At 42.8% G+C, this 21,392-nt stretch overlaps 1 protein-coding gene across 1 annotated transcript in view; it reads right to left on the reverse strand.

Moving 5' to 3' along the window:
* Positions 1 to 223: 223 nt before the first annotated feature.
* LOC143769135 (NXPE family member 2-like) overlaps positions 224 to 21,392 on the reverse strand; it is a 160,924-nt gene continuing 139,755 nt past the window's right edge. The window contains exon 3 of the mRNA XM_077257716.1: positions 224 to 1,813. Coding sequence (XP_077113831.1) covers positions 1,278 to 1,813 — 536 coding nt within the window. The 3' untranslated portion in view covers positions 224 to 1,277. The remainder of the gene's footprint in view (positions 1,814 to 21,392) is intronic.

The raw sequence follows: 21,392 nt of genomic DNA on the forward strand, positions 1-21,392 counted from the left end.
TAGAGGGTCAGTCAGGATATCCCTAGTCTTAGGGAAATTGCAGGAGCCCGGGTTATTAGCTCTCGCTCACCAAGTCTCTCCCTGACAATCACTCACACTTTCAATCTAGTACATGAACCCTGAGGTACTATAACACAATTCCTTTAGGCCTTTTTCTGTTCCTTAGGTTTTAATTACATGTTAGCATTTTGATCAGTATTTCATCAGTATTTGTATACCAAAATCAGGAGCGTCTCCAAAACATAGAACAGGTTTTAATTTTCAATTACAATTTTTCTCTGTAAGTTCGACTCCTGGTTTTGACTGACGTGTGAATAAGGCCTTATGCTGTGTACTCTGGGAGCTCCTACCCCTACACAGTGCAAGTATTAAATGTCATTCCTTGGTCGACCCCTATATTTTATAGTACCTGTGAAAACCACTCTGATTGGCTGTGCTATACCACTTGATTGGATTTCTGTAGGGCATTAGGGGAATAATTCATTGTTTTGCTTGATGCTATTAGCCCTCTCTCTGTGTGTAGCCTGCGTAGAATAGTGCCAGGCTTTTTTTTTTTGCCCATCTTTGCAAATCACGTGAAACTGTTTTTTTTTTTTAGGAAATTCAAGTCAAATTTGATTCTTTGCTGATCGATCCGCTCATCTCTACTCCTATGCTATGTAGGTCAGGATATTATGCTGAGGTTGTGTGTGTGAATCTGGGGGAGGAGTGAGAGATTTACAGGGGCTGTACTCACTGCTGGCTTGTAGCCTCCCAGCACAAGTGATAATTGGAACATGTAGCTAGGTGTGAGTGGAGGATCCTGATGAAGACGTGATGGCTGCGAGTATCAGAACTGGTTACAGGAGACAGGAAGTGAAGCAAAAAAGGTATAAAACAATATGAAAATTGGCAGAAAAAGTATATGAGGATCTTCAAGACATTATCCTTAGGCATTTATGGCAAAAACAGTTGCTGAGTAAGGGTAGTTGAGAACCTCTTAGAGTCTTCCTCATCTTTTCTTTTCAGTCAGAACTTTTGAGGAATTATCAAACTATCAACTAACTATGAGGTAAAAGAATGTGTACCTGAGCTAGGCCTCCACCTTTAAATGTAACCATGACCCCTTCCTGTATAATAAGTACACCATTGGTTATATTTTCATTTCTTCTCAGTTTTTAATTATCTTATCTATTAGTATGCTTCACAACAACCTAGATGCCTCAATTATAGGATTCCAAATTCAAGATGTGAAGTAGAATAGAATAGAAAATTAAAGGATTTTTTTACTAGAAAAATTAACAAATGTATGTAAGGAGCAAATCTATCTGGCTCTTGACTATATGTTCTGGAGGATGAACATTATGTGTATTGTGAGCAACAGTCATGTCCCAAGCATCAACCACAGCAACAGGAAGATATCTGAAGACATCTTTCAAAATCAGGTTGTGGATATACCCATGGAAGTCACTGAATCTCTCTGAATTAAGATCATCATTACTTGTATTTTCAGTTTTGATGATGACTTTGGTATTGGGACTCCTCAAAAAGAGATGAATCAAAGATTTTTGCACCAGAATAACTCTTCTAATAAAAAGTTGGACCGGGAAAGGCCTGAAGTGCAGACCCAAACAAATGACAATCACATAATTGGAACCTCCAGCTAGTCGATCTATCTGCTCATGGACATAAGCATCATCTTTGACCATGTAAATGCGACTTGCAACAATTGGATGACTGTGCTTTTTCCACTGTAAATTAATATTTCTTTTTTGATCTACTGCTACCATCAAAGTATATACTCCTGCTCTATGCAGATCAAATGTCTTGAGACCTGTTTAAAAAGACAAAGAAAAACACATACTTTAAAAACATCAAGACCATGTAATGCTACAGTCAAAATCATGGGGCTATTGCAATGGTTCTGCTACAGCCTATGGATCATGACAAATGCAAATAGGTAATTACCTTGGGCCCTTAAACACTTGTAGGCAGTTTATATGCTTGAAGATTACGTTATAGAGCTGGCTGTGTTATTATTTATTAGATTCATAGTGTTTTTCGGGTACTACAATATTGTATCTGCATTTACCTCTGGAGTGATTAAATATTCCATTGGATGGTGTATGTATCGAGATATTTTCCCTTAGAGGGATTGGTTTGAGAGTTTCCATTTAAATCCTACTAACCTTTTACCATTACAAAGCACATAACTCTGGGTCATTCATAAAACCATTAATATCTTGTTTGTATAGCAAATAAGGTTTGACCAATTTAGAAAATATGTCAGTGGCACTTAGTGTTGGACTTGGAATTAAGGATTTGGGTTTACAAACTGCTAGTATCAAAAAGAAAATGTTGACCACACTTTCACCTTCCAAAAGAGTAAAAACTTTTATATAATAGTAAAATTAATATTTAATAAAACTTAAAATTAACGTTCCACTAATCAGCAATAGAAACAAATCGTATCACTGTACTGTTAATGCTTAAAATAACCTAGACTAAGGGGAAATATTAAATGAAAATGACCTGATATTCAACAGAAAGAAAGAACAGGTACGGTATTCACAAAAATAGAAAGTATTAGTTGGATTTTATCAACAAAGAAATGATGACAAAATAGATTGTAATATATACATTATAGTGAACTTATGGTCAGTTTCTGTAATATAAACTACCGTATTGCCAGCATGGTCGGTGTAAAGTGGGGCCCCAAATTCTAATATATTACATCATTATTTGGAAACATTTAGGGTGCATTTACGTAAGCTAATTTCTGTCCATTAAGTGAGAATGATGGGTGTAGATCGATCACTAGTAAATCATTCTGTCCTAGAATGATTTTTTTTCCAGCATAAATAATAAACTTACCCAATCATCTTTCTGTTCGCCGAGGTGATTATTGACATATTTACATCTATGAACTCTCGTCTGAGCTGCTGGCATTTAGAAATATACTACTTAACACATACTATGCATATCACAAATGACACAAGCACTATACACCATGTTCCAAATTATTATGCAATTTGGATTTTAGTGTCATAAAGATTTAATTGTTTTGTTTTTCAAATAAACTCGTGGATGGTATTGTGTCTCAGGGCTCAATGGATCACTGAAATCAATTTTAAACACATGGGATAATTAGTTTTCCAGGTGATTTTAAATAAGGCTACTTTCACACTAGCGTTAACTGCAAACCGTCACAAATCGTCTTTTTGCCGAAAAAACGCATCCTGCAAAAGTGTTTGCAGGATGCGTTTTTTCCCCATAGGCTTGTATTGGCGACGTATTGCGACGGATTGTCATACGTCGTGTACGTCGTACGACGTATGCGTCGAAATTTGGCGAGACGTCATCGGCAAAAAACATTGATTGTAACGTTTTTTGTCTCCGCCTAAAAAACGTGTCGCGACGCATCCTGCGGCATGCGTCGTTGGCTACAATGGAAGCCTACGAGCGACGGATGCGTTGGGACATGTCGTACGACGCAATGCAGCGCTGCAATAGTTTTTTTACACTGAGCATGCTCAGAAGCTGGATTTTGTTGCCAATTGGCCAGACACCCCCAAATCTATATAAACCTGGCCTGGGCCTTCAACCCCACATATGCCAGCAAGACACAGAGAAGCAAAGAAGCCTGCCAGCAAGAGCCAGCCTGCCACAAGACCCCAGCCTGCCACAAGACCCCAGCCTGCCACAGGAGCCTGCCACAAGACTCCAGCAAGCCTGCCACAAGACTCCAGCAAGCCTGCCACAAGACTCCAGCCACCATAGAGCCAGTGTGAGTATTGCAATTGTGTGCATCTGTGTGCCTGTGCATTTGTGTGTGTATGAGGTACTGACTACAGCAAGAGCTTAAAACCTGAAGAGAACCAGAGGCCTGCCATCGTCCTGCAACAGCCAGTGCCATGCTAGAGTCCAGATCCACCCTGATGCCAGCCACTGTGAAGACATGCAGCTCCAGCCGGAGGATTGTCAGCCTTTTTTACGTGTGTGTATGTGTGTGTGTGTGTGTATGTGTGTGCGTATGCGTCTTCAGTTTGGGTCCACCTTTGTGCCTTTGTTGTACATATGTGTATGTGTGTGTGTGTGTGTGTGTTTTTGTACGGCTGTGTGCTTTTGTATGTATGTCTTCATGTGCCTGCACCTTATTTATGCCTTCGCCAATCTTATGCCTGTTCATGTGGGAGGGTATGTGTCCACGTTCAGAATTGCATCAGGATTTGGTCAGGATTTTTCATCAGTATTTGTAAGCCAAAACCAGGAGTGGGTGATAAATGCAGAAGTGGTGCATATGTTTCTATTATACTTTTCCTCTAATTGTTACACTCCTGGTTTTGGATTACAAATACTGATGGAAAATCCTTATCAAATTCTGATGCAATCCTGAACGTGGACACATACCAGGCATGTTTGTGTGCATCTTGTTGATTGCATGTGCATTTGTCCATGCCTAATTGGTTAATTGCCTTTTTCTGATGTATTTACTAAGTATAGTGGTCTGTGCAGCATGTGGTTTAAATGTGTGTATTTTTTTTTTTTATCTTATTTATTTATATTTTTTTTTAAATCGGATGTATTTTTGCAAAGTCTAGTCTGCAGCTTGTGGTTTGAATGTGTGAGCGGGCGTTTTTTTTTTTTCTATTTAAAAGTGTTGATTTTCTGTTGAAACCATTCGCAGTTGATGTACTTGTATTTAAAATAAAGAGCATTTCAGCTCCTAATTGTGATGTGAAAAAAAAAAGAGAAAAAAAAAAAAAGAAAATAATAAAATGTTTGTTAAAAAAATGTCCGTAGTATCATTTCAGAAAGGTAAATTTAAAACTGGTGTATGTACCAATGGTTACACATGCAATACAGAGTTGGTTGACATCTCATTTTTTAATAAAGGTTATACTTTAAAGTTTTTTGGGGGAGGTGATTTTTGAAAATAAAATGTGGTAAATATATTTTTACATGGTGGGTTCACATTTAAAAATATTTTTTTTGGGACATGAAAATGAATGGTATAACGTGCACCTGTTTTTGGGTTTGGTGTTCATCTTTAATGAACATTTCTCACATCATTTCAGCAGGGTGTTTATCGTTAAACATTACCTAGTTCAGGGGGTGGTCTAACTATAAATCCATTATACTTATTACAGATACACCAGGGACCAGGACCACAGCCGCCGCCTGTGTTCCCACCAGGAATAACCCACCAGGCCCAGCCCACCAGGACCACAGCCCCAAAGTTTGAAAAGTAAGTTTTGAAGACCCCAAATCTGCTACTTCAATGTGTAGAGCAGATTGCAAGTGTCTTTTAATTTACGGAGACACCAGGACCACAGCCAAGGCCTATGTTCCCCACAGGACCAGCTCACCAGGACCAGCCCACCAGGACCACAGCCCCAAAGTTTGAAAAGTAAGTTTTGAAGACCCCAAATCTGCTACTTCAATGTAAAGAGCAGATTGCAAGTGTCTTTTAACTTACAGAGACACCAGGACCACATCCGCCGCCTGGCTAACACAACAATGTCCTCTTCTGACAGCCCTCCTCAACAGCCACAGCGTGTATCGGTAAGTTAACACAAAAAAATGTTTATTGTTTTTTTTTTTTTTTATTTACATTTTTGTTGATCACTACATGCATAAATTATGTTTAAACAGGAAGCTGAATCAGATGAGGAGCTGTCAGAAGGGGGCGAGACGGGTGGAGAAGTGGAGGAGGAACCAAGTGTAAGTAGTGGTGAAACAGTTTCTTCACACATCACACTGCACCATACACAAAACAGATTTTCATACATAACTAAACACAGAAAACATGCCTACATTACAGAGAATTTGTTTCCTTTATTTCAGTCTCCTGCTGCTGCTGCTGATGCTGCTGAACAGTCAGCAAACCGTGAAGGTTCTCCCAGCCGCTCCCTGAGTCGGCGGAATCATCGCCGCGGTCGGCCATCAGTGAGTTTTTTTTTGGGGGGGGGATTCTATTGGTACTTTTGTGTTTCAGTGTACTAATTTTTTTGTTTTTCTTTTTCTGTTTTTTGCACAAGCTTCACAGCGTGCTCCCGCCGAAGACTTGGATGATGACATTGACATCGACAGTCTCATCGAGGAGGTTCGCGAGCGGGAGCCGCTGTGGAACATGGCTGACCATAGGCATGCTGATACCAGTGTCACCCGTCGGCTCTGGGATGAAGTATGCCAGAACATCTTTCCGAGGTGGGAGGACCTTCATCCACAGCAGCAGAGCAAACTATGTAAGTATTCACTTTTCAGTGATGTTTTGAGTTGAATGTAATGTATTGCATTTACCATTTTTTTTTTTCTTTTCATTCTTGTCTTCACAGGTGGAAAGGTTAGGAAGCGGTGGCGGTCACTGAGGGATCGCTTTAAGAGGGAATTTAACGAGGAGATGCAGGCCCCGAGTGGCTCAGCAGGAAGGAAGAGGAGCAAATATAAACACGGCCCTGCCCTCTCCTTCCTGAGGCGAACCATGCTGAGCAGAGTGTAAGTATTATACAGCCCACTAATAACCATGTTAACCTGTCTAACTTAGTTTGGTTTCAGTCAGGGCTTTTTCCTATCAATATATTAATTGTTTTTGTTTTTTCTTTCACAGCACCTTCTCCAGCCACCGGGCGCCTGCATCTTCCTCTGCGCCCTCTGGAGCGATCCCTCCTGAGTCCGCCACTGAGGGCCACGTCGGTAGGCCCCACACCTCTGACCCCTCCTCTGACCCCTCTGTCCCCTCCACTTCATCTGCCCCAAGCACTGGAGCATTATTGCAGCCTTCATTGCTCGCATCTGATGCTCAACAGATAGCGTTCCCTTTACCCCACCCCTCTGATCCTGCCACCTCTAGACCACCATTAGGTTCGTGGCGGCAGCGACAGAGGGGTCAGGAAAGGAGCTATGCTCCTGAATTCTTACATCTGAATGCATCCTTCCAAAGCTCTTTCAAAATTTTGGGAGAGCAAGTGACTGCTGGTTTCAACATGGTGCAATCCCGCATCAGTGAAACAAGCCATGAAACCAGCAGTCGCTTGGATAGGCTGCATTCAGATGTAAGTCAGTCTCCGGCAAATCTTTTTTTTCAATCCATGCTCAGGAGCATGGAAAAGCTTTCTTTTGAGCAACAGATGCGGGTAATGAATACCTGCCATAATGCTCTACTGAAGGCCCTTAACGAACCCCAATCTACCCACACACCTCCCCACACATCCACTACAATTCCACCCCAGGCCCCACCCCAGGCCCCATTTCCACACCATGCCCCACCCCAGGCCCCATTTCCACACCATACCCCCCATTACCAAACCCAGCCCCAATACCCACACCAGCCCCAATACCAAACCCAGCCCCAATCCCCACACCAGCCCCATTACCAAACCCAGCCCCAATCCTCACACCAGCCCCATTACCAAACCCAGCCCCAAACCCCACGCCAGCCCCATTACCAAACCCAGCCCCAATACCCACGCCAGTCCCAATACCCAACCCAGTCCCGATACCCAACCCAGTCCCAATACCCAACCCAGTCCCCATACCCATCCCGGCCCCCAAACCAAATTCCTTCCCCAATGTTTTCTTCCTTGCCCAGCTTTTCTTCCCCAGTAAGTATTCCCCCTACTCCAACACCACCCCCCTCTGGTCAGCCTCCAGGTTTTACCCCCCCTTCCACTGCACCCCAACCAAGTAGGGTTTCCCCACCTATCGACGTGGTCCAACCTTCCAGCCCCTCCTCCCCTTGTATCTCCACCCCACAGTTTGAAGATTTGTAAAAAGTTTGTTATATTTTATAAAAAAAAAATATAAAATACCAAATATATTTCTAATTTTTTTGCAAAAAAAGTTAAAAAAAAAAAAGTTCAAATAAAATTAAGTATGATTTAAATTCTACTCTTTGTGTGTGTGTGGATTCATTAAGGTAATATGGTAACTAATAAAAAAGGTAAACTAAAAATAAACACCAGACGTGTGAAAGGTACATATTGGTTTTATTAGCCAGAAAACCACGCTTTTGGACTTTTTTTTTTTTTTGGGAGAAACAAATTTTTTACATAAACAAAACACATGGAAAACAGGTCACACAATGATGTCTTGCCATGGGATCCGCCCGACAGGTGACACAAAATAATCTGCAAACTGGTCCCTCATCCTTGTAACAGAACCTGTGGAGCGAACCGAGCTGCTGCGGTAATCCCACTAGGTTGTCTCCAATTCTTCGTCATCCAAGGAAATGGGCTCCTTTGAAAGGACAAAGTTGTGGAGCACCACACAGGCTTTAACAACCTTGTCTATAGTTGTGGTTTTCAGTTTGATAGCCGTCAGCAGAACTCTCCACTTCGCTGTCAATATACCAAAAGAACACTCTACTACTCTTCATGCTCTAGTAAGCTGGTAATTAAATACCCGCTTGGTACGGGTTAAGTTCCGGCTACTATATGGTTTCAGTAGGTGCGGCGAGAGTTGAAACGCTTCATCACTAGGGTTGAGCGACTTTTTATAGGATCGGGTCGGGTTTCACGAAACCCGACTTTCTCAAATGTCGGGTCGAGTGAAATCGGCCGATCCTATAAAAAAGTCGGGGTCGGGGTCGGCCGAAACACGAAACCCAATGCAGTGCAATGGGATACTATGGTTCCCAGGGTCTGAAGGAGAGGAAACTCTCCTTCAGGCCCTGGGATCCATATTTAAGTGTAAAATAAAGAATTAAAATAAAAAATATTGATATACTCACCTCTCCGACGCAGCCTGGACATCGCCGCTGGTAACCGGCATCTTCCGTTCCTAAGAATGGCGCTTGAAAGACCTTTTGATGATGTCACGGCTTGTGATTGGTCGCCGCGGCCCACGTGACCGCTCAGCGACCAATAACAAAGCCGTGACGTAATTCTCAGGTCCTAAATTCCTCATTCTAGGAATTTAGGACATGAGAATTACGTCACGGCTTTGTGATTGGTCGCTGAGCGGTCACGTGGGCCGCCGCGACCAATCACAAGCCGTGACGTCATCGAAAGGTCCTTCACGCGCTCATTCTTAAGAAGGAAGGCTGCCGGAAAGAAGCCAAGGGTGAGTATATTCCTATTAGGTATAAACTCACCCTCGGACGCGCCCTGCTTCTTTCCGGCAGCCTTCCTTCTTAAGATTCACCCATTGCTAGGAAGCTGAAAAAAAAAATGTTAGAAAAAATTGCACAGACCAACAATTTAAGTTTCAATAAATGGCACTGTGAAAATTTTTTTTAGGACGGGACACACAATAAAACCTGCATGAAACCGGTGTAAAATAGTGGAATGGCCGCAAACAAAACAAAAATTACATGCTGCAGAAAATAGTGCGCAATATGTCAGCGCAGTATTGTCTGCAGCATGTAATATAACATTAAATATGAGCAATGATAGAAAAAAAAGCAGTTGCATGTCAACAACCCCCCCCCCCAAAAAAAAACATTCTGCAGAAAATGCATCGCAATGTTTCAGCGCAGTATTTTCTGCAGTCTGTTATAGGACATTCAATATGAGCAACGACATTTGAAAAAAGCAGTGGAATGGCCGCAAACAAAACAAAAATTACATGCTGCAGAAAATAGTGTGCAATATGTCAGCGCAGTATTGTCTGCAGCATGTAATATAACATTAAATATGAGCAATGAAATAAAAAAAAAGAAGCTTACCGCAGGGTCACCATCAGCCGCTCCGCCAGTGTGATGGCAAGCCTCATCCTTGTGTCCTGCCTTCGGATGACATCCTCCAGTTTTTCAAGCAAAAAGTCAAAATTTTCCATCCTCATCCGTATGTAATTGTAGAATTTGTGTGGATTGTGCCGCAACTCCAGGTACAGAGTGGACTGGACACCCCGGGTCATCCGTAGTTCATTAATCGGATGTATCCAGAGTCGTCTCCATCTCCGTTGCTGCAGAAGCATCCTATGTCTTTCCGCTGCCGCCTCCTTCTCCCACACTATGATATCCAGGCGATTCGTCTCAAATATAACGTCAGTAACCAAACTCGCAATCCTCACAAGAACACCTTCCATCTCTGCCACAAAACTAAAACCCTCAAAGATGGGCTGTAAAAACAGTAACTATATAGTTTTCCATATTTTCCAGTAGCCAATCAAATTTGGGAGCCTCCCATTTTAAAAACGGATCTGTCGTAAAAACGGATGCAACGGATGGTAAAAATGGATGCAACAGATGCAACGCATCCAGTATTTCGACGGAAACGTTTTGCGGATTTGCGACGGATCCGTCGAAATGCTGTATGCGTTGCATACGTTTTTCACTTTTTTGACGCATCCGTTTTTTCGGCAAAAAAGACGATTTGTGACGGTTTGCAGTTAACGCTAGTGTGAAAGTAGCCTAAAGGAAAACTACTTAAAAATGATGTTCCACATTATTAAGCAGGTCACAGTTTTCAAGTAACATGGGAAAGAAAAAGGATCTCTCTGCTGCTGAAAAGCATCAAATAGTGCAATGCCTTGGTGAAAGGATGAAAACATTAGAAATTTCCAGAAAACTTAAGCGTGATCATCGTACTGTTCAGTGATTTGTGGCTGTATCTGAGCACAGATGTGTTTGTGCTGATAAAGGCATAATGAGGAAGATTTCTGCCAGGCAAATTCATCGGATTAAGAGATCAGCTGCTAAAAGCCATTACAAAGCAGCAAACAGATATTTGAAGCTGCTGGTGCCTCTGGAGTCCCTCGAACCTCAAGGTGTAGGCTCCTTCAAAGGCTTGCTGTGGTGCATAAACCTACTAATCGGCCACCCTTAGGCTAAGTTCACACGTTGCAGAATTGCCGCGGAAATTTCCGCGGCAATTCTGCGCCTCCTGCCGCGGGTATATCGCATGCAGAATTAGGCATGCATATACCCGCAGAAAACTAGCGTTTTGCAAGCATAATTAGCTTGCAGAATGCTAGAGTTTTCCAAGCGATCTGTAGCATCGCTTGGAAAACTGATTGACAGGTTGGTCACACTTGTCAAACATAGTGTTTGACAAGTGTGACCAACTTTTTACTATAGATGCTGCCTATGCCGCATCTATAGTAAAAGATAGAATGTTTAAAAATAATAAAAAAAATAAAAAACATGGTTATACTCACCTGCAGACCTCAGCGGCGTCCGTTCCTATAGCTGTTGTGCGGTGTAGGGCCTGTGATGACGTCACGGTTTGTGATTGGTCACGTGACCGGTCACATGCGGTCTCGCGACCACTCACAAGACCGTGACGTCATCGCAGGTCCTTCACCGCCCAGCAGCTATAGGAACCGAAGCGGCAGCGTGCAGCTGAGAGGCCGGAAGACTGCGGGGGACATCGAAGGTGAGTAAATCGCTATTTTTTATTTTAATTCTTTTATTTTTTACCAATTATATGGTGCCCAGTCCGTGGAGGAGAGTCTCCTCTCCTCCACCCTGGGTACCAACCGCACATGATCTGCTTGCTTCCCGCATGGTGTGCACAGCCCCGTGCGGGAAGTAAGCAGATCAATGCACTCCTATGGCTGCAGAATCGCCGCGATTCCGCAATTTTAATGAACATGCTGCGTTTTTTTCTGGAATGCGATTCCGCTCAGGAAAAAAATGCAGCATGTGCACAAAAAATGCGGAATGCATTCTGTTACATAGGATGCTTAATGGTAGCATTTTTTTCGCGGTTTTATAGCGTTTTTATAGCGAAAAAACGCGAAAAAAACGCGAAAAATATGCTACGTGTGCACACAGCCTTAAACAGTGTTCACAAGCAGAAATGGTTGCATTGGGCCCACACATACATGAAGACTAATTTCCAAACATTCTTGTTTACTGATAAGTGTTGAGCAACCCTGGATGGTCCAAATGGATGGAGTAGTGGATGGTTGGTGTATGGCCACCATGTCCCAACAAGTCTACGACGTCAGCAAGGAGATGGAGGAGTCATGTTTTTGGCCGGAATCATGGAGAAACAGCTGGTAGGGCCCTTTAAGGTTCCTGAAGGTGTGAAAATGACCTCTGCAAAGTATATAGAGTTTCTGACTGACAACTTTCCTCCATGGTATAAAAAGCAGAAATGTGCCTTCAGGAGCAAAATCATCTTCATGCATGACAATGCACCATCTCATGCTGCAAAGAAAACCTCTGAGTCATTGGCTGCTATGGGCATAAATGGATATAAACTCATGGTGTGGCCACCATCTTCCCTTGACCTCAACCCTATAGAGAACCTTTGGAGTATCATCAAGCAAAATATCTATGAGGGTGGGAGGCAGTTCACATCAAAATAACAGCTCTGGGAGGCTATTCTGATTTCATGAATAGAAATACAAGCAGAAACTCTTTAAAAACTCACAAGTTCAATGGATGCAAGAATTGTCAAGGTGATATCAAAGAATGGTTCCTATGTTAACATGTAACTTGGCCTGTTAGGATGTTTTGGAGTTAAATAGCTTTTTGTTCAGTGAATGCTGACCTCCAAATGTTGCAAATTCCACAAATGAGAATTTTCAGTTCTTTAAAACATATAAAATGTTTAGAAATTTTACTGTGCCTAATAATTTGGAACAGTGCATTTTGAGTTTTTATTCATTTTGGTGATTATACTGTTATCATTGGGAGGTTTCTTCAATAAAATTCGATGTATACTGTAATGGTGATGACTTTTATTAGACTGACTGTCATTTGCACAAACCATTTAGGAAAATCTGAGAAAAATGTCATTTGCATAATAATTTGGAACATGGTGTATGTTATGCATGCATCAGTATTAAATAAAAAAAATACAGGTAACAAATTTATATGCAAATTAATCTAAGACTTCTTGTTACTTAATAAAAAGAACATAATATAAAATTAGGAGAAACATGAAGGCAACCACTAAAGGATTGTATAGAATAAATAGGGTAAATATAGAAGTTTACATTACATTGCAAATCATTACTAACCACCTGGTAACATTATGTGCATGCATAAGCAAGATGGAGGGAGACTTGTAAAGCTGACAAATAACCATCCTAATGCTCTATAGCATAATTATCAAACCCGCTCTTATCAGATACAAAACGGTATACAAAATCTTCGAAGCACATAAGATGGTCAAAGTGATAAAATGAATCAGAAATATATCACACATATGTATACAAAGAACACATACATACACACATATATGCTGAACACATATTTCCTTTTTTTTAATCTCCTCTGTAAAAATATGAGATTCATGACTAAAATCATCATTTGTACAATTTTTATGAATACACCAATATTGCTAGTATGGTTTATTTATAACCCACTTGGGATAAAGGCTACTCGTAAAATCTTGATGACTATTTTACATCTATATTTTAAAAATGGGCAGCAGAATTGTTGCCTTTATCATCTTATGAGATGATGAGGTCTAAAAATTCAATCCGCGTTTTGAAATCTGGAAATGAATAATTCACATCCCAATGATTCATGTTAAATTCAGCAACAAAAATTGTGCTATGTGCCCCTGTACAAATAAGAAAGACATCACCTAGCTGTCCAAATAAAAAAGACATCATCTAGGAATCTTTTGTAACATAAGATGTGTCCCATTTCGCAAGAAGAACCACTTAATAAACAGAGACCCGGAAAGCCCCATGAACAAATTTGCATTCTTTGGGGCAAATTGCATTCCTGTTGTGCAGCACCTCAACTACCGATAGGTCACACCCTCAAATGAAAAAAAAAAATACTGTGGTTTAATATAATGTCAATGCTGTGTAAAAGAAATTGTGTTTGGTTGATGGGAATTGAATTATTCCAAAAAAGAAGAATTCAAATAGATTTTAGCCGTAAATAATGCTCTATATTAGAAAATAATGGGCTTGCATCTAAAAAAAAGACTACTTAGAAGGGACTAGTATTTTATTTATTTTTGCAATGAAATGGGATGAATCACGTGTATGTGATGATGATTATTCATATACATATTGTTGGACAAACAAATCAATATAATGTAATGGAATGTGCTGTAATTAGTGATGAGCGATACCTTCCGATATTGAAAAGTATCGGTATCGGATTGGATCAGCCAATATCCAAAAAATATTGGACATCGCCGATACCGATACCGGATACCAATACAAGTCAATGGGACACAAATATCGGAAGCGATCCTGGATGGTTCCCAGGGTCTGAAGGAGAGGAAACTCTCCTTCAGGCCCTGGGATCCATATTCATGTAAAAAATAAAGAATAAAAATAAAAAATATGGATATACTCACCCCTTTGACGGACCCTGGACCTCAGCGGTGCAAGCGTCTGCCTCCGTTCCTAAGAATGCAGTGAGTGAAGGACCTGCGATGACGTCGCAGTCACATGAGCGGTCACGTGAGCAGTCGCGTGATCGCAACGTCATCGAAGGTCCTTCACTCACTGCATTCTTAGGAACGGAGGCAGACGCTTGCACCGGTGAGAGCCAGGGTCCGTCGGAGGGGTGAGTATATCCATATTTTTTATATTTATTCTTTATTTTTACATGAATATGGATCCCAGGGCCTGAAGGAGAGTCTCCTCTCCTCCAGACTCTGGGAAGCATACGCACCACACACGCCTGGGAACTTATAGGAACTTCCGATTCTGATTTCCGATATCACAAAAATATCGGAACTCGGTATCGGAATTCCGATACAGCGAATATCGGCCGATACCCGATATTTGCAGTATCGGAATGCTCAACACTAGCTGTAATGGATTTGATCCCAAACATGGTAGGATGACCAGGAGGCTGAATTAAACTTTTGGGGATTTTAGGTAAAAAATAAAAATAAGGTAATTGATATTATTTAACAAAAAGAAAATATTTGTTATTATTTAGAAGATTGCTTTTTTTATTGCCTTACCAACTAAATCATTGTACTCTTTGAAATAATGTAAGGAATTATCCCATGATAACGTCTCATAATACTGCACATCAATCAGGCACCGTAGCGCCTCTGTTATGAATTCCGTTCTCGAACTCCCTCCTGTGGTCATGAATGGTACTTTGGCGAGTTCTGTCCATGGACTCCCTCTGGTGGCTGTGAGTGGAGCTGCTGGTTCTGAGATTCCTTCCTCAGCTGCTCTTGTTTAGGGCTAGGCTGGTTTCTCTATTTAACTCCACTCAGATCGTTACTCCATGCCAGCTGTCAATGTCTTAGTACTGGTTCAGATTTCTCCTGGATCTTTCTGATGACCTGTCTACTCCAGCAGAAGCTAAGTCCCTGCTAGTTATTTTGTTGTTCATTGTTTTCCTGTCCAGCTTGCTACCATGATATTGCCTTGCTAGCTGGAAGCTCTGGGATGCAGAGTGGCACCTCCGCACCGTGAGTCGGTGCGGGGGTCTTTTTGCACACTCTGCGTGGTATTTTGTAGTTTTTTGTGCTGACCGCAAAGATATCTTTTCTATCCTCTGTCTGTTTAGTGAAGTCTGGCCTCCTTTGCTAAAACCTGTTTCATTCCTGTGTTTGTGACTTCCATCTTAACTCAGTCAATATTTGTGGGGGGCTGCCTTTTCCTTTGGGGAAATTTCTCTGAGGCAAGGTAAGGCTTAATTTCCTATCTTTAGGAGTAGTTAGCTCTTAGGCTGTGAAGAGGCGTCTAGGCAGAGTTAGGTACGCTCCACGGCTATTTCTAGTGTGTGTGATAGGATCAGGGGTTGCGGTCAGCAGAGCTCCCACTTCCCAGAGCTTGTCCTGTTCTACAGTTTAATCATCAGGTCTTTTCGGGTGCTCCTAACCACCAGGTCCATAATAGTACAGCTGGCCCACAAAGTGTTAATGCATCTCAATAGAGGGATAAGAGAAGTTCTGAGACCATTTTTTTTCTCTGCAGTGTGTTTTGTCTTTCTTTTCCCCTTAACCTCTGGGTGGTTCAGGACACAGGTGCAGATATGGACATTCAGGGTCTGTCCTCTTGTATGGATCAACTCACTGGAAGGGTACAAAGCATTCAGGATTATGTAGTTCAGAATCCGATGTTAGAGCCTAGAATTCCAATTCCTGATTTGTTTTCTGGGGATAGATCTAAGTTCCTGAATTTCAAAAATAATTGTAGACTGTTTCTTGCTTTGAAACCCCGCTCCTCTGGTGACCCCATTCAGCAAGTAAAAATCATTATTTCTTTGTTACGTGGCGACCCTCAAGACTGGGCATTTTCCCTGGCGCCAGGAGACCCTGCATTGCGTAATGTAGATGCGTTTTTTCTGGCGCTTGGATTGCTTTATGATGAACCGAATTCAGTGGATCAGGCAGAGAAAATCTTGCTGGCTTTGTGTCAGGGTCAGGATGAAGCGGAGGTATATTGTCAGAAGTTTAGAAAGTGGTCTGTGCTTACTCAGTGGAATGAGTGTGCCCTGGCGGCAATTTTCAGAAAGGGTCTTTCTGAAGCCCTTAAGGATGTTATGGTGGGGTTCCCCATGCCTGCTGGTCTGAATGAGTCTATGTCCTTGGCCATTCAGATCGATCGGCGCTTGCATGAGCGCAAAGCTGTGCACCATTTGACGGTATCTTCTGAGCAGAGGCCTGAGCCTATGCAATGTGATAGGACTTTGACCAGAGCTGAACGGCAAGAACACAGACGTCAGAATGGACTGTGTTTTTACTGTGGTGACTCCACTCATGCTATCTCTGATTGTCCGAAGTGCACTAAGCGGTTCGCTAGGTCTGTCACCATTGGTACTGTACAGCCTAAATTCCTTTTGTCCGTTACTCTGATTTGCTCTTTATCGTCCTATTCTGTTATGGCATTTGTGGATTCAGGCGCTGCCCTGAATTTGATGGACTTGGAGTTTGCCAGGCGCTGCGGTTTTCCCTTGGAGCCTTTGCAGCATCCTATTCCTTTAAGGGGAATTGATGCTACGCCTCTGGCCAAGAATAAACCTCAGTACTGGACTCAGTTGTCCATGTGCATGGCTCCTGCGCATCAGGAGGATATTCGCTTTTTGGTGTTGCATAATCTGCATGATGTGGTCGTATTGGGTTTGCCATGGCTACAAGTCCATAATCCAGTATTGGATTGGAAATCGATGTCTGTGTCCAGTTGGGGTTGTCAAGGGGTTCATGGTGATGTTCCATTGTTATCAATTTCTTCTTCCACTCCTTCTGAAGTCCCTGAGTTTTTGTCGGATTACCGGGATGTATTTGATGAGCCCAAATCCAGTGCCCTACCTCCTCATAGGGATTGCGATTGTGCTATTAATTTGATTCCTGGTAGTAAGTTTCCTAAGGGCCGACTGTTCAATTTTTCTGTGCCAGAACATGCCGCTATGCGGAGTTATATAAAGGAGTCCTTGGAGAAAGGGCATATTCGCCCGTCGTCGTCACCGTTGGGAGCAGGGTTCTTTTTTCTGGCCAAGAAGGATGGTTCTCTGAGACCCTGTATAGATTACCGCCTTCTTAATAAAATCACGGTCAAATTTCAGTACCCTTTGCCTCTGCTGTCTGATTTGTTTGATCGGATTAAGGGGGCTAGTTGGTTCACCAAGATAGATCTTCGAGGGGCGTATAATCTTGTGCGTATTAAACAGGGCAATGAATGGAAAACAGCATTTAATATGCCCGGGGGCCATTTTGAGTACCTGGTGATGCCATTCGGGCTTTCTAATGCCCCATCTGTGTTTCAGTCCTTTATGCATGACATCTTCCGAAAGTACCTGGATAGATTCATGATTGTATATTTGGATGATATTTTGGTCTTCTCAGATGACTGGGAGTCTCATGTGAAGCAGGTCAGAATGGTGTTCCAGGTCCTTCGTGCTAATTCCTTGTTTGTGAAGGGGTCTAAATGTCTCTTCGGAGTTCAGAAGGTTTCATTTTTGGGCTTCATTTTTTCCCCTTCTACTATCGAGATGGATCCTGTTAAAGTTCAGGCCATTTATGATTGGACTCAGCCTACATCTGTGAAGAGCCTTCAGAAATTCCTGGGCTTTGCTAATTTTTACCGTCGCTTCATCGCTAATTTCTCTAGTGTGGTTAAACCGTTGACTGATTTGACCAAGAAAGGTGCGGATGTGGTGAATTGGTCTTCTGCGGCCGTTGAGGCTTTTCAGGAGTTGATATGTCGTTTCTCTTCGGCCCCTGTGTTGTGTCAGCCAGATGTTTCGCTCCCTTTTCAGGTCGAGGTGGATGCTTCTGAGATTGGAGCAGGGGCTGTTCTATCTCAAAGAAGTTCTGATGGCTCTGTGATGAAGCCATGTGCTTTCTTTTCTAGGAAATTTTCGCCTGCTGAGCGTAATTATGATGTTGGCAATCGGGAGTTGTTGGCTATGAAGTGGGCATTTGAGGAGTGGCGACATTGGCTTGAAGGAGCCAAGCATCGCGTGGTGGTCTTGACGGATCACAAGAATCTGACTTATCTCGAGTCTGCCAAGCGGTTGAATCCTAGACAGGCTTGATGGTCGCTATTTTTCTCCCGTTTCGATTTTGTGGTTTCATACCTTCCGGGTTCTAAGAATGTGAAGGCTGATGCCCTTTCAAGGAGTTTTGTGCCTGATTCTCCGGGAGTTCCTGAGCCGGCTGGTATTCTCAAAGAGGGGGTAATTTTGTCTGCCATCTCCCCTGATTTACGGCGGGTGCTACAGGAGTTTCAGGCTGATAGACCTGACCATTGTCCTGCGGAGAGACTGTTTATCCCTGATAGATGGACAAGTAGAGTTATCTCTGAGGTTCATTGTTCGGTGTTGGCTGGTCATCCTGGAATCTTTGGTACCAAGGATTTGGTGGCTAGGTCCTTTTGGTGGCCGTCCTTGTCATGGGATGTGCGTTCCTTTGTGCAGTCCTGGGACTTGTGCTCGGGCTAAGCCCTGCTGTTCTCGTGCCAGTGGTTTGCTTTTGCCCTTGCCAGTCCCGAAAAGGCCCTGGACGCATGTTTCCATGGATTTTATTTCAGATCTTCCTGTCTCTCAAAGGATGTCGGTCATCTGGGTGGTTTGTGATCGCTTCTCTAAGATGGTCCATTTGGTACCCTTGCCTAAATTGCCTTCCTCTTCTGATTTGGTTCCATTATTTTTCCAGCATGTGGTTCGTTTGCACGGCATTCCGGAGAACATCATGTCGGACAGAGGTTTGTTGTGAACTCTGTTCTCGGACTCCCTCATGTGGTCAGGAATGGTACTTCTGTGAGTTCTGTCCGTGGACTCCCTCTGGTGGCTGAAAGTGGAGCTGCTGTTCTGGAAGTGGCTTCCTCAGCTGCATCGTTTAGGACTGGGCTGGTTCCTCTATTTAACTCTGCTCAGATCATTACTTGATGCCGGCTGTCAATGTATCAGTACTGGTTCAGATCTCTCCTGGATCTTTCTGATGTCCTGTTTACTTCAACTGAAGCTAAGGCCCTGCTAAGCTCATTTGTTGTTCATTTGTGTACTGAATATATTCCTTAGTACCTGTTAAGTTTCTGTCCAGCTGGTTATCATGATTTTGTTTTACTAGCTGGAAGCTCTGGGTGGCAGAGGGGCACCACCGCACCGTGAGTCGGTGCGGGGGTCTTTTTGCTCTCTCTGTGTGGCTTTTGTAGATTTTGGTGCTGACCGCAAAGTCCCCTTTATCTATACTCTGTCTATTTAGTAAGACTGGCCTCTTTTGCTGAAACCTGTTTTTCATCTCTGTGTTTGTACCTTCCTCTTAACTCACAGTTAATATATGTGGGGGCTGCCTTTTCCTTTGGGGAATTTCTCTGAGGCAAGTGAGGCTTTGTTTCTCTTTAGGGGTAGTTACCACTCAGGCTGTGCAGAGTCGTCTAGGCAGAGTCAGGCACGATCCACGGCTAATTCTAGTGTGTGTGATAATAGGATTAGGGTTGCGGTCAGCAGAGCTCCCACTTCCCAGAGCTCATCCTATTTTGCAGTTTGACTATTAGGTCTGTCCAGGTTCTCCTAACCACCAGGTCCATAACAGTACAACCGGACTGAAAGTGTTAATGCATCTCAATAGAGGGATAAGAGAAGTTCTGAGACCATTTTTTTTTCTCTGTAGTGTGCTTTGCCTTTCTTTTCCCCTTAATCTCTGGGTGGTTCAGGTCTCAGGTGTAGATATGGACATTCAAGGTCTGTCCTCTTGTGTGGATCATCTCACTGCACAGGTACAAAGCATTCAGGATTATATAGTTCAGAATCCTATGTTAGAGCCTAGAATACCAATTCCTGATTTGTTTTCTGGGGATAGATCTAAGTTTCTGAATTTCAAGAATAATTGTAAACAGTTTCTTGCTCTGAAACCTCGCTCCTCTGGTGATCCTGGTCAGCAAGTAAAAATCATTATTTCCATGTTGCGGGGCGACCCTCAAGACTGGGCATTCTCCCTTGCACCAGGAGATCCTGCATTGCTTAATGTAGATGCGTTTTTTCTGGCGCTTGGATTGCTCTATGACGAACCAAATTCTGTGGATCAAGCAGAGAAAATCTTGCTGGCTCTATGTCAGGGTCAGGATGATGCTGAAATGTATTGTCAGAAGTTTAGAAAGTGGTCTGTGCTTACTCAGTGGAATGAGTGTGCCCTGGCAGCAATTTTCAGAAAGGGTCTTTCTGAAGCCCTTAAGGATGTTATGGTGGGGTTCCCCACGCCTGCTGGTTTGAATGAATCAATGTCCTTGGCCATTCAGATCGATCGGCGTTTACGGGAGCGTAAAATTGTGCACTATATGGCGGGGTCCTCTAGCAGAGGCCTGAGCCTATGCAATGTGATAGGACTTTGACCAGAGCTGAACGGCAGGAACATAGACGTCAGAATGGGCTGTGTTTTTACTGTGGTGACTCTACTCATACTATCTCAGTTTGTCCTAAGCGCACTAAGCGGTCCGCTAAGTCTGTCACCATTGGTACTATACAGCCTAAATTTCTTTTATCCGTTACTCTGATTTGCTCTTTGTCATCCTATTCTGTTATGGCATTTGTGGATTCAGGCGCAGCCCTGAATTTGATAGACTTGGAGTATGCCAGGCGCTGTGGTTTTTTCTTGGAGCCCTTGCAGCATCCTATTCCATTAAGGGGAATTGATGCCACGCCTTTGGCCAAGAAAAAGCCTCAGCATTGGACCCAGTTGACCATGTGCATGGCTCCTGCACATCGGGAAGATATTCGCTTTTTGGTGTAGCATAATTTGCATGATGTGGTCATGTTGGGTTTGCCATGGCTACAGGTCCATAATCCAGTATTGGACTGGAAATCAATGTCGGTGTCCAGTTGGGGTTGTCAAGGGGTCAATGATGATGTTCCAGTGTTATCTATTTCTTCTTCCACTCCTTCTGAAGTACCTGAGTTTTTGTCAGATTACCAGGATGTATTTGATGAGCCCAAGTCCAGTGCCCTGCCTCCTCATAGGGATTGTGATTGTGCTATTAATTTGATTCCTGGTAGTAAGTTTCCTAAGGGCCGACTTTTCAATTTATCTGTGCCAGAACACGCCGCTATGCGGAGTTATATAAAGGAGTATTTGGAGAAAGGGCAT

This window comes from Ranitomeya variabilis, chromosome 4 (genome assembly GCF_051348905.1).
Source record: "Ranitomeya variabilis isolate aRanVar5 chromosome 4, aRanVar5.hap1, whole genome shotgun sequence".
Classification (NCBI taxonomy): Eukaryota; Metazoa; Chordata; class Amphibia; order Anura; family Dendrobatidae; genus Ranitomeya; species Ranitomeya variabilis.